The sequence below is a fragment of the Nerophis lumbriciformis genome, linkage group LG12 (genome assembly GCF_033978685.3).
Source record: "Nerophis lumbriciformis linkage group LG12, RoL_Nlum_v2.1, whole genome shotgun sequence".
Classification (NCBI taxonomy): domain Eukaryota; kingdom Metazoa; phylum Chordata; class Actinopteri; order Syngnathiformes; family Syngnathidae; genus Nerophis; species Nerophis lumbriciformis.
The window spans coordinates 40,638,664-40,652,010 of NC_084559.2; the positions used below are offsets into that span (position 1 = coordinate 40,638,664).

The following is a 13,347-nucleotide window of genomic DNA, read 5'->3' on the forward strand; positions in this document are numbered from 1 at the left end:
GTATTGGACAACAACAAGCAACCTTTAGGAGCAGTTTAAAACAGCATTGTATACAAGATATGAGTCGGCGAGTGCCCACTCCACCAGTTTGAGGGTCTTAGGCCTACAAAACATTGAAGACCTCTGGTCTAATGATTGTAAAACTACTTTAAAAATTATAAAAGTATATAAAAGTATTTTGATCACAACCCCGAGGCGGCAGAAAAATGAAAAAAGAGCGGGCAGTTACCTTGGTGACGGAGAAGACGTAAACACGACCCTGCTCTCTCTTCAGCTCGCTCATCAACATGGGCGCTCCAACGAGAAGGAGGTCCGTCACCCCGTCTTTGTCCACGTCCACGGAACACAGGATGCTGCCAAAGTAAGATCCAATCTGGAAGCGCCAAGACCAAACTAAGCTCACAGCGCTTGGACTGGGACATTTTGATTAGGGAGGCCCAGTACCTGCTTTCCTCGCTCCGAATCGATGATCATGAACTGATTCTGCGCGTTGAAAGTGTAGACGATCACTTGTCCAGAGTGGTTGGAGCGCGGCGCACCAGCGACATAATAATCAGCGGCGCCATCACTCAGTGTGCTGACGGAGTAACCTGCATATGAATTGTACGTACTGTACCATATTTATGTCGCACCATAACAATGTAACCTTTTGTACCCAGGAGTGAACTGCTGTTTCTGTCTTGAAGTGTTCCCTCGAAGGCTGTGGCAGGAAGAACGTCCACTCTGGAGCCCGTTTGGTGGACAACTGTCCCGGTCCAGCCATAGGCCCCCACCGCTCCCAGCATCATCACGTCCTTCAACAGTCCATAGAATTTGTGGCATGACAATCAAAGAGCCGAATGTTCAACTCAGAATTGTGTTGATTGTTGGTGTCTTGAAATGAAGGGTGCGCTACTTGGCTGCAACCAGCAGAGGCGCTGTTGAGTCACGGTTGTCAAATAATATTATTGCAATAGAGTTATTTCCTGCCAAATAAAATTAGCCTAAAAATTATTGTAAAATGTATATTTTACAGGTGTCAAAGTTCACGCGAGAAAGGAAACGCTCACTACTTTTCATGAGGAGCTCTCTTGGGGTGACAGTTCATGTCAGCGTGGAGAGTTGAGGCGTAGGACAAGATGGAACACAATACATCTAAGATAACACTTGGGGGTGGTGATCCCAAATTGATATTGGTCCCATATCAGCAGAAAAAACACCCTGCATCTAAAATGTCTGAAATAAGAACTCTAATACAAGTAGGAATGGGTACCGAATACGGTATATTTTTGGCACCGATCGAGTCCCGCCGGTCCTACCGGGTACCGATTCACGTAAAATCCAACGGTGTCATGTTACGGTACCTGGGTTGCGCCTGACATCACGCCCGGTTGCCGACTATTTTCACCTTGGCACTTGGCGATCATTCTAGCAGCACTGAGAGCGGACTCAGCCAAACTACCTCTAGGTAACGATGCAATTTCCAATACCAACAAAGAAATTGACAGAAAAAAATTAAACGCTCCAACCCAAGTAAAGTAAGGCTCCACTTTTCCAAAAATGCTCTAACTTAATGCCAATATACAGTACATTGGCTTTGCTATTGAAATGATACTGATTAGCATTAGCAATTTTACATGGCAAATTTGTTGATGGAAACTACAACTAAGATGCATTTTGCAATCAAACAGCTGGTGCGTAATAGGTACAACACTTACAGTGTTAACACGGGCGCAACACTTGCAACCTAATGTCATACTTGCAAATGGTAAAGATATAACAATTGGACAGCAGATATGATCAGCTCCTTTTTAAATGTTGCTATAAAAACAAAAACAATATTTAATAAAATGTAACAAAAATTGGTACTGTTGAGTACCAATATTGATTCTCAGGTACTGGGAATAGGTACCGTATCAGTTCAAATTTGAATGGTATCCACCGCTAGATACAAGAAAGTCTGTTCTGCTCCCGCTAACGTCTCTTCTTGCTAGCTTAGCAGACAGATAGCAGGTTTTTAAGAGAATTTTACTTCAAAACAATGTAAAAGTGAACATACTGTACATAAATAGTGTCAATATAACTTACAGTAGATACAAAATAACATTCCAACATAACACAAATGCGCTAGCTCAACTTACATTGGAATCGCCATATACATGCTACTAGTTAGCAATTATCGATTTTACATGGCGATTTCAACACCTACACATTTGGTATTGAAAACTACAACTAAGATGCAAGTTGTAATCAATAGCTGGTGTGCAACATGGACAATACTTACAGAATTAACACTTTTTAGGACTCAGCAAATGACAAGACTGGCGCATTAAACGTAATGGCAAAGACTACTTCCTGTCAATGGCAACACCCCTAGGACAAACTAAAATGATTGCAAATCATACTCATAAGTGCAAGAAAAGAAGATTCAACAACCAAATAGTCCATCAGACTCAATTTAAGCGCCCTAAGATCACAACCCCCTTGACGCGGGTGAGAACTGGAATGTTTAAAAAAAAAAAGTGCACACTAAGTGTCAAGACTCCATTTTGTGTTTTGCTGTTTAAAAAAGTATGTTTAATAAACAAACATTTGCATAAGGCAAATAAATTGTCCAGATAGTATTACAAACTTGAAAATTATCTGTCTAAGGTGCAATATTAAAAACATCTATCAATCTGCAATTAGTTAATTATTTACGAGGTAACTACGGGCAAAATGCAATTAATCACGATTAGAATTTGGTGGCACAGGGGTTAGTGCATGTGCCTCACAATACGAAGGTCCTGAGTAGTCCCGGGTTCAATCCCGAGCTCGGGATCTTTCTGTATGGAGTTTGCATGTTCTCTCCATGACTGCGTGGGTTCCCTCCGGGTACTCCGGCTTCCTCCCACCGCCAAAAACATGCATCTGGGGATAGGTTGATTGGCAACACTAAATTGGCCCTAGTGTGTGAATGTAAGTGTGAATGTTGTCTGTCTGTGTTGACCCTGTGATGAGGTGGCGACTTGTCCAGGGTGTACCCCGCCTTCCGCCCGAATACAGCTGAGATAGGCTCCAGCACCCCCCGGGACCCCAAAAGGGACAAGCGGTAGAAATTTGATGGATAGAATATTTATTTCAATAACAAATGTACCAGAATAAAATCTAAATAAATTAAAATGAATAAATCATTGACAAATGAAATGTAATTTAAATATAGTTTTAACAGTCTATGTCTTAAATCAATTGATACTAGAGTTTGGATTGTCTCTCTCCTTGTTCCATCACACATTGCTGGGCCACTTGTCACGAGGCAGAGTTCGTGGGGCTCAATTAGAACTGTCCCACATACCAATTAAAAAGGCTCATATTCCAGAAGCTGTTGACTGGCAAACAAGGGCTGACAAAAACTCACTTTTGTTAACACAGGGAATTGTTGCTCTGTATTAAATATGAAAACATGTTAAAGCTTGAAATGGCTTTAAGAAGTGATGGTACTGAAACAGGAACAGTCGATACATCGCTAATGTTGGAATATTGATATTTTAACGCATGCTTTGCCAACAAATCTTCACAAGAAGATAACACATTATGGAGTTCCAGCCATGGAGTTGCCATCTTTACCTTTTTGCCAGAGTAGTGAGCGCTGAAGCCCACCTGGGACATCTCCATCTGGAAGTTGTTGCCCCCTTTCCCAGTGCCTGTTGAAGGTCACAGGAAACGGGTCAGAATGAAGCGAGACCTGATAGTGTGTGTGTGTGTGTGTATGTGTGTGTGTTCTTGTATTTCTATCCTTCTTGAGACATCAACAAGGAAAAGTACCTTCCATATGAGGACTGGTGAACAAGTTAGGACATAAATCATGGTCCCAATACGGAAAACCTGTCAGAGTTTGTTGGTGACGAACCCCAAGATGCAGAGATGACGGCAGGCATTGAGCGAGAAAACATGATTTAATTTAACACTATAGCAAAAAAACAAACAAAAGGGTACAAACAAAAGGCGCGCACAAGGCGGAGAACAAACTTGGCTATGAACTAAAATAGCACAAAGGCTAACTGTGGACAAGAAACAAAAACACTTACTGTGACACAAAGGAACTATGACATGAGCAGAGTGAACAAAAGTAGACAGAGCTACAACAACAATTATTATGACAGGTAGTAGTGACAACAAGTATTAGCGACAATGACAATGACAATAATCCAGCACTGACTGGAGGGGAAGGCAGGTTTAAATAGCAGCTGGCTGATTGACACCAGGTGTGGCCAGGTGCCAATCAGCCACAGCTGAGGGGACACAGCACTCAGGGAGACAAACAGGAAACAGAACCAAAACAAGAGTGCTGACAGGAAATACTACACACACAGAGGAAAAACTAAAACACAACCAAACTGTCAGGGGCAAGCCTGACAAAACTATTGCATCTAATAGAGAATGTCTCATTTGCACCCCTGGTGGTGAAATCTATCAAAATTAGGGTCGTCAGGAGGGATTTTTCAAATTGACTGTGTCATCCATCCATCTATCTTCAACCGCTCGCGGGGACAACAGCTCCACCAGAGACCCCCAGACTTCCCTCTCCAGAGCAACATTAGCAACTTCCTCCTGGGGAAACCCAAAGCGTTCCCAGGCCAGAGAGGAGATGTAATCCCCCATCTGGTCCTTGGCCTGCCGCGGGGTCTCCTCCCAGTGGGACGTGCAACGAGGACCTCCCTAGGGAGACGCTCGTGAGGCATCCGCACGAGATGCCCGAACCACCTAAGCTGGCTCCTTTCCAAGCGAAGGAGCAGCGGCTCTACTCCGAGTCTCTCTCGGGTGACTGAACTTCTCACCCTATCTCTAAGGGAGATGCCAGCCACCCTTCTGAGGAAACTTATTTCGGCCGCTTGTATCCGCGGTCTTATTCTTTCTGTCATGACCCACACTTCATGATTATAGGTGAGAGTAGGAATGTAGATAGCTCGGTAGACCGAAAGCTTTGCCTTCTGGCTCAGCTCGAAAATTGACTGTGTGTGGGTTATAAAAGTTTCTCTCCCTCTGGTCAACATATGAAATGACAAGTGTGTGTAAAAATTTGAAGTGCTCCCCCTCTGGCCAACATATGCAACAACAAGTGTGTGTAAGATATTGAAATGCGCCCCCTTTGGCCAAAATTCATTAAAAAAAAAGTTATAAATATGTATATAGAGATATACTGTAATAACTTGAAGTAAATAATGAAGATTAGAAACAAATTACAAACAAGAAATAAAAAAAATAAAAAAATGTACTAAAAGCTTACCTTTTTTATATTTACATAGTATGAAAATATTATTAATGTTGTAAATACAAATCTTTATATATCTAGAAAGGGTGGTTCTAAAGAGGTAGACATTTTTCGGAGGTCTCAAGAAGGTACCAACTACAAGACTATGTGTCTTTGTGTATGTGTGTGCGTGCGTGTGTGCGTGCGTGCGTGTGTGCGTGTGTGTGTGTGTGTGTGTGTGTGTGTGTGTGTGCGTGTGTGTGTATGTGTGTGTGTGTGTGTGTGTGTGTGTGTGTGTGTGTGTGTGTGTTTGTGTGTGTGTGTGTGTGTTAATGACACAACAACACACAGCGTATGCACCTTCTATGTTGAAGATGCGGTTGCCCAGCGTTCCAGCGATGGTTGAAAGCGCCGCTTCTTCGGACACGTTGAAGAAGTAATTTTCCGTGGGCAGGCTGGCGATGGATTTTATTTCTTTGATAAGGTTTTCCGTGTCAATGTTGTTTCTAGTGTAGTAACCCAGGACCTGGCAGGAAAGAAAGTCAACTGCAGGAAGATCTCCATCACAATAGGAAAGCTGCACTTTTTTTTTTTGCCCATCATCCACGGTCCTTGAGCGAGACAAGAACACACAAGATTTCCCTTTTCTGTGTGTTCTAAAAGGCAAAAAACTGCTAATAAGAGGCAGCAAACGGGCATAAGATCTTCTCCGTCTAGAGAGTGCTCTAAAAACCTTCGACGAGGCTTTTTATACATGCTGTAACTACCGTGAATTCCAAACTATAAGCCGCTACTTTTTTCCCACACTTTGAGCCCTGCGAGTATAAGACGGTGCGGCTCATTAATGGATTTTCCTTCGCTAACAGCCATAGTTAAAATCCTTAAAAAAGCAAAACAAGCAAAAACACCTAGAAGTTGTTATATTGTTTGTGCTGTTGCGCCATCTTTTGAAGAAGTTTGCTCACAGCTTCCATTTAGTGCTTTCAAAGAAAGGAGTAGGAAGGTGAGGTTCTGTCTTCTAGCCCTCCATAGCATTCTACTCGTATGGATTCTTCATTTATCACTCCAAGCAACGTTTGTAAGTTTTAAGGTGAGTGTGTGATGTCTGTAGGAGTGTTTTCATGCATATGTACACGTGCTTTTGTATGTAATCAAGCTAACGTCGTTAGCATTAGCTAACATGCTAACAAAGTTTATGAGTGTTTACAACTTACTTAACTTACTTTTTTTATTGTTTCAGTTTATTGAGTCTGTTACAGGCACCATTTGGAAACAATTAAGGTATGTAAATTAACATTTATAGAATATTTTTGTGTAAATAACTCATTTCACAAAGTGTATATCTGCGGCTTATAGTCCGGTGCGGTTAATATGCCGGTGCGCTCTATAGTCTGGATAATACGGTATGTACAGTATGTAATGTAGTAACAGGCACATTCATTATTACTTGTACTATTTACAGTACTTTGGTCATTTTAGGCATTATTATTTTCTGGGTGCATTGATTTCACAGATCGCATAGCAACAAATGCTACTTCCGTCAACAACAACATAGAGAGCACTTTCTGTGCAGACTCTGTGAGAGCTTTGTCGCACAATTGCTAAACATTCCAAAAATAAGAACATAAAACATTGACTTACAATGTCCGCGCTTACTGGGATGTATGTATCTTTCAGCACTTGTGCTCTCTCTGAGCTGCTAGATTCAAAATAATCCTGAACTGTGTGACCACGGCGATGTGTCACTACACCAGAAAAGCAGTTCCTCAAGATCGCTAACACTTGGTCCAGGCATGTAAATGAAGTATTGTTGGAGGTTTTTGGAGGGTTTTTTTGAGATGACTAAATAGGCAGAGTGGGTGAATACTCATTATCTGTATTGTAAGCCGTCTCGTACTAGCAGTTTTTTTACTATCTAAAGATGCTCATAAAAGGGACACTTTTGTTCTTGTTTCACATTAGGAATGTGGATGATGAGCAAAATTACCAAAAAAAAGTGCAGTTCCCCTTTAAGATGGCAAAAACTGCACTTTTAGGGGAATTTTTCCCATTTTGTTGACTTTCCAATTGTGCACAAAATTGGGGGAAAAAATGTAATCCGTCTTTTAGTTTTGGCTCTGGAAACAAACATTTAAAAAAAGACATATTTACTTTTTTTAGTATGGGTTTCATATTGAAAAATGAACAAATGATTTACAGATTTCAAACGTTGACGTTTTTCAGAGAGCTTTATAGGCAAAATAGGTCCTCATTACCTTGTGCTAGCAGTTTTTTACTATCCAGTATGCACGGAAAAGGGAAAGACGTATGTGTTCTGGTCTCACAGAAGGATTGGGGATGCTGGGCAAAAACTCCCCCCAAAAGTTCAGTTTTCCTTTACAAGCCTTTGATTGTTGATTCAGTATCAATAAAGTCATTATTACCAGCACTATTTGTTATGATGTAAAAATGCATCTATGTGATTCTACTGTTGTAAAGCAGTTCTTTCAAATAGTGGGGCGGGGGCCTCCCTGGGAACATGTTTTATCAGTATCATGCTTCAAACCCTGCTTCGAAAAGCTGTGCACAAGGGCCAGTTCCAACTTGTGGGGCCTAAAACGAGGCTTAAAACTAGGGGCCTTCTCTGTTGTTGGCCCTAAACTTTGGAATGGTCTACCCTCTCATGTCAGACTGTTTGAAGTCTTGTCTTAAAACCTACTTTTATTCTATAGCTTTTAAATCGGTGTGAGGCTTGTGGTCCTTTATTGTTTTATTCTATAAAACACAAAACCAGTGAAGTTGGCACATTGTGTAATTCGTAAATAAAAACAGAATACAATGATTTGCAAATCCTTTTCAACTTATATTCAATTGAATAGACTGCAAATACAAGATATATAATGTTCAAACTGAGAAACTTAATTTTTTTTTTTGCTAATAATCATTACCTTAGAATTTAATGGTAGCAACACATTGCGAAAAAGTTGGCACATGGGGCATTTTTACCACTGTGTTACATGGCCTTTACTTTTAACAACATTCAGTAAACGTCTGGGAACTGAGGAGACCAATTTTTGAAGCTTTTCAGGTGGCATTATTTCCCATTCTTGCTTAATGTACAGCTTAAGTTGTTCAACAGTCCGGGGTCTCTGTTGTCGTATTTTAGGGTCCATATTGTGCCACACATTTTCAATGGGAGACAGGTCTGGACTACAGGCAGGCCAGTCTAGTACCCGCACTCTTTTACTATGAAGCCACGTTGATGTAACACGTGACTTGGCATTGTCTTGCTGAAATAAGCAGGGGCGTCCATGATAACATTGCTTGGATGGCAACATATGTTGCTCCAAAACTTGTACTATGTACCTTTCTTCATTAATGGTGCTTTCACAGATGTGTAAGTTACTCATGCCTTGGGCACTAATACACCCCCATACCATCACAGATGCTGGCTTTTGAACTTTGCGCCTAGAACAATCCGGATGGTTCTTTTCATCTTTATTCCGGAGGACACAACGTCCATAGTTTCCAAAAAATATTTGAAATGTGGACTTGTCAGACCACAGAACACTTTTCCACTTTACATCAGTCCATCTTAGATGAGCTTGGGCCCAGTGAAGCGTTTCTGGGTGTTGTTGATAAATGACTTTGGCTTTGCATAGTAGAGTTTTAACTTGCATTTACAGATGTAGCGACCAACTGTAGTTACTGACAGTGGTTTTCTGAAGTGTTCCTGAGCCCATGTGGTGATATCCTTTACACACTGATGTCACTTTTTGATGCAGTACCACCTGAGAGATCGAAGGTCTGTAATATCAACGCTTACGTGCAGGGATTTCTCTGGATTTTCTGAACCTTTTGATGACATTACGGACCGTAGATGGTGAAATCCCTAAATTCCTTGCGCTCGTTGAGATATATTGTTCTTAAACTGTTCGACAATTTGCTCACGCATTTGTTCACATAGTGGTGACCCTCGCCCCATCCTTGTTTGTGAATGACTGAGCATTTCATGGAAGCTGCTTTTATACCCAATCATGGCACCCACTTGCTCCCAATTAGCCTGTTCACCTGTGGGATGTTCCAAATAAGTGTTTGATGAGCATTCCTCATTTTTCTCAGTCTTTTTGCCTCTTGTGCCAGCTCTTTTTAATCATGTTGCAGGCATCAAATTCCAAATGAGCTAATATTTGCAAAAAATACCATAAGTTTGTATCTTGTCTTTGCAGTCTATTCAATTGAATATAGGTTGAAAAGGATTTGCAAATCATTGTTGTCTGTTTTTATTTATGATTTACACAACGTGCCAACTTCACTGGTTTTGGATTTTGTATTATATTAATTTGTTTTTATTGTGTTATTCTATTTTATTAATGTCTTTTATTCTTTTATTATTATTTGCTTGTTAATTGTGTACTTGTTTCATTTGAAATACTTGTAATTTGATTACTGTTATTGTTTATGTGCAGCACTCTGGAGACAGTTTTGTTGTTAATAGTGGGATATAAATAAAGGGGATTGGATTGGATAATCCATCGGTGGAAATGCAGCTTTAGAATTGTGCACTAAAAGGTATTTCAACACTTACTGCAATACCAAAGCGGGTGATTTCTTGCTTCTCACACTCAGCGATGATGGTGTCCCTGAAGGCTTTGTCGTGTGATTCCCCGTCGGTGATGACCACCATCACCTTGGCGGCACCCGGACGGGCCCCGTGTTTGGCGTTGAACCCCCACTGACTGAAGGAGCAGACACCAGAGGTGTAGCATGTGTGTGCTACAGTACGTGTAGAAGCAGACCCACCTGGCATATTGAATGGCATGGAAGGTGTTGGTGGAGGCACCTTGCATTTGAGTGAGTTTGGACGCGGCATCCAACACCTCGGCTTTGGTCTTGTACTGGTTCAGCGTGAATTCAAACTTGGAATCCACGGCGTACTGAATGACGCTGACCTGGCACAAAGGCACCAAACGATGACGCGCCACAGACAAAATGGCACCAATGAAGTGTCGAACCTAAAGTCACCTGAGTGTTTTGGGGCCCGATTTCGAGCGTGGGTATGAGTTTCTGAAGGAAGTCCCTCATTGGAGCCCAGGGGTAGATGCTGTTGGAGCCGTCCAACACTATCACAATGTCCATCGGCCCGCCGCACGCTGAAAAGGCAGCAAATGTCGTGTCAGGAGCAGTGATGCATCGAACACGGGATGTTAGAAAATCATCCACAACTGTGTGGTTCTTTAGCGCCGCCCTAGTGGCTCCCTGGAGTTTTTCAAAAATGTATGAAAATGGAAAAAGATGGTGGAAAAAATATATTTTTTGTTATAATTTAGTTTCTTTAGAGGACAAACATGATACAAAACATTCCTAATTGTTAGAAATCCCACTGTTTATAATAAACATGCTTCACTGATGACAGTATTTGCGGAGCACCGTTTACTCCTACTAATTTCGACGGTCCTTGAACTCACCGTAGTTTGTTTACATGTACAACTTTCTCTGACGCTGCCACAGAAAGACGTGTTTTATGCCACTTCTTTGTCTCATTTTGTCCCCCAGACGTTTTATGCTGTGTGTGAATGCACAAATGTCAGCTTTGTTGATGTTATTGACTTGTTGGAGTGCTAATCAGGCATATTTGGTCAGTATAAGCTAATCGATGCTAATATGCTATTTAGGCTAGTTGTACTGTATGTACATATTGCATCATTATGCCTTGTATGTAGGTATATTTGAGCTCATTTAATTTCCTTTACTTATGTCCTCTGTGTATTTAATTTATATTTGCATGTCTCATGACACACTATCTGTATCTAATATTGGCTGCATTTCTGATAGTTGTTTGTGTGCCACGTTGTTTCAGACCACAGCAAATGTTGCACAGCTTGTAAAGATTGTAACAAGTCCGTTAGAAGAAGACAGCCTGCCGTTTCCTTTAACTGTCTTTAACCTGTCTGTCATAATACACACATGATGTGCTGCGTGTGTCATGATTAACATTTAAAGGGTTAGGGTTACTCGATGGACAGTTGTGCTTTTGGTTCAGCTGGCCAGGGACATTTTTTCCTGTTTATTTGGGCAAGCAATCCATTTATGTTGAAATAGCATGGTTAAAATTTCACATTTTGCAGATTCGAGTCATTTTCACCTCACTCTCTCGGCTCCCGTCTGCTACGACGTCTCACTCTTCCTTCCTGCTCGCTTCTATAAGCAGCAGTTCATCCTTCGTATATTCAGCTTCAAAATGATAAGGTTTTGAATCCTCATTTGTCCAAAAATAGTCGTACATGTTGTCCGTTAAAAAGTCTGCCATGATTAGAAGACACACGCCTTTGTTTCCGGAAGTGTCTCATGACACAGTATCTGTATGTAATATTGTCTGCATTTCAGATAGTTGTTTGTGTGCCATGTTGTTCCAGACCACAGCAAACGTTACCCATCTTGCAAGGATTGTAATAAATCCATTAGAAGAAGACAGCCTGAATTTCAACTTCATATGTTGTCTTTGTTGTAAGACTAATATGAGGCTTTTTTTTTGTATTTCTGGTCCCATATGGCTCTTTCAACATTTTGGGTTGCCGACCTCTGGGTTAACTGACATGGTTTGCAGCGCACCTGTTGTTCAGATTATGTTTTTTCTTTTTTCTTTGTATTACGAATCCGTTAGGAGCGTAGAGCTCGGGCTTGGCAATATGGCTGAAAATTAATTCCCTGATTTACCTGTACTAAAACATGTGCAAACCTGATAGCACACGCAAAGCGGATCTACTAAACGTGTGCAAAGTGGATTGCGTCTGTTAAGTGAGCAGAACAAAGCGTGCAATCCTTTTTGCATCTCGGTCTTCATTAATACGCAAAATATACGCTGATCATCAAAACGCTCACAATGGTGGGAGGAGAAGATGCAAATATAATTATTTAGTGGGCGCATCGTGATTTATCGACACTCATCACCGTTTTGCGAGCACGATTTAGCGTTTTATCTAGAACGTGTCGGATGGACGTGCAAACTGACAGTTGCACACACGGCTGCTAGATAAGTGCTGGCGCTGCACTGACAGACGACAATCCTCCGACCTGTGTGTGTGTGTGTCAACATTTTGGACGTAAATATTAGGCATATTTAGCAATTTCCTTTTATAATTGCATTGCTGCTGGATGACTTATGGGGCTGATTAAAATAAAATAATGTGTTTTAGTGCCTAATAGAGTTTTTTAAATGTTCTTTGTTTTATTTAGGAAATATATGACTATAATATATATCCTACATGAAAAGACATCTTTGGATAGACACCGCAATTAAATTATGCAACTGGTAGCTTTTTTCAACAAGGCAGCTCATTTTGACAGAACACTGGAGGAGTCGGCAACCTGACATTACGCCTGACGTAACATGGCACCGTTGGATTTACGGGAATCGGTGCCCGGTAGGACAGGCAGAGTTCGGTCAGTAACAAAAAAGTACCGCATTCGGTACCCATCCCTTTTTGTGATATTACATGATTGCCTATACAGTTGAATATCATAGAAAAAAATACATACATTGTAAAAAAAAATTTTTAAATCTGTAGATTTTACAGTAAAAAAACTGGCAGCTCAAAATTTTACCGTAAATTTTACTGTGTTTTTTACAACATATTGGAAAATGAATGGAAAACCAATACTACGTTTTGTTTTTTTAGGGTAAAATTCTTGCGGCCAGTTTTTACCATAAAATCTACAATTGTTCTTTTTAACAACATTATGATTATTATTATTATTATTATTATTATTGTAGTATTATGGAATGCTGAAAAGAACAACAATGAACATTGAACCGAACCAAAAAAAGGTCTGAAGCCTGGATTTTTGTGAAGTGTTGGGCCCCTAGTATTGTTCTTCTATAAATGGGAGATGATGACTCACTCTGGATGGCAGGGGAGAAGGCGGGCTGGGCTTGAAAGAGGGGGCTCAGTCGTGCACATACTCCCGGGTAGAAGTTCTGATCGCCACACTGCTGGGCCCAGAGAGGACCGCATATCTGAAGCACCACAGAAGACAACAGGTCGTGTCAGGAAGCAGCTCAGTGTCATATTTGAGTATTCCAGCAGTTATTTAGTGTATAACAGACATGGAGCACGTCTCCAACCACACTCATCATACTGAACATTCAAGACAAGTGC

At 41.0% G+C, this 13,347-nt stretch overlaps 1 protein-coding gene across 1 annotated transcript in view; it reads right to left on the reverse strand.

Moving 5' to 3' along the window:
- Nucleotides 1-13,347, reverse strand: part of itga2.2 (integrin, alpha 2 (CD49B, alpha 2 subunit of VLA-2 receptor), tandem duplicate 2) — a 99,203-nt gene that overhangs the window by 59,490 nt on the left and 26,366 nt on the right. Inside the window, exons 5-13 of the mRNA XM_061986580.1 lie at nucleotides 13,091-13,205; nucleotides 10,214-10,341; nucleotides 9,992-10,140; nucleotides 9,777-9,927; nucleotides 5,570-5,735; nucleotides 3,586-3,662; nucleotides 656-794; nucleotides 445-590; nucleotides 230-373 (exon numbers count right to left, since the gene is read on the reverse strand). Of these exons, the coding sequence (XP_061842564.1) occupies nucleotides 230-373; nucleotides 445-590; nucleotides 656-794; nucleotides 3,586-3,662; nucleotides 5,570-5,735; nucleotides 9,777-9,927; nucleotides 9,992-10,140; nucleotides 10,214-10,341; nucleotides 13,091-13,205 (1,215 nt within the window). The remainder of the gene's footprint in view (nucleotides 1-229; nucleotides 374-444; nucleotides 591-655; nucleotides 795-3,585; nucleotides 3,663-5,569; nucleotides 5,736-9,776; nucleotides 9,928-9,991; nucleotides 10,141-10,213; nucleotides 10,342-13,090; nucleotides 13,206-13,347) is intronic.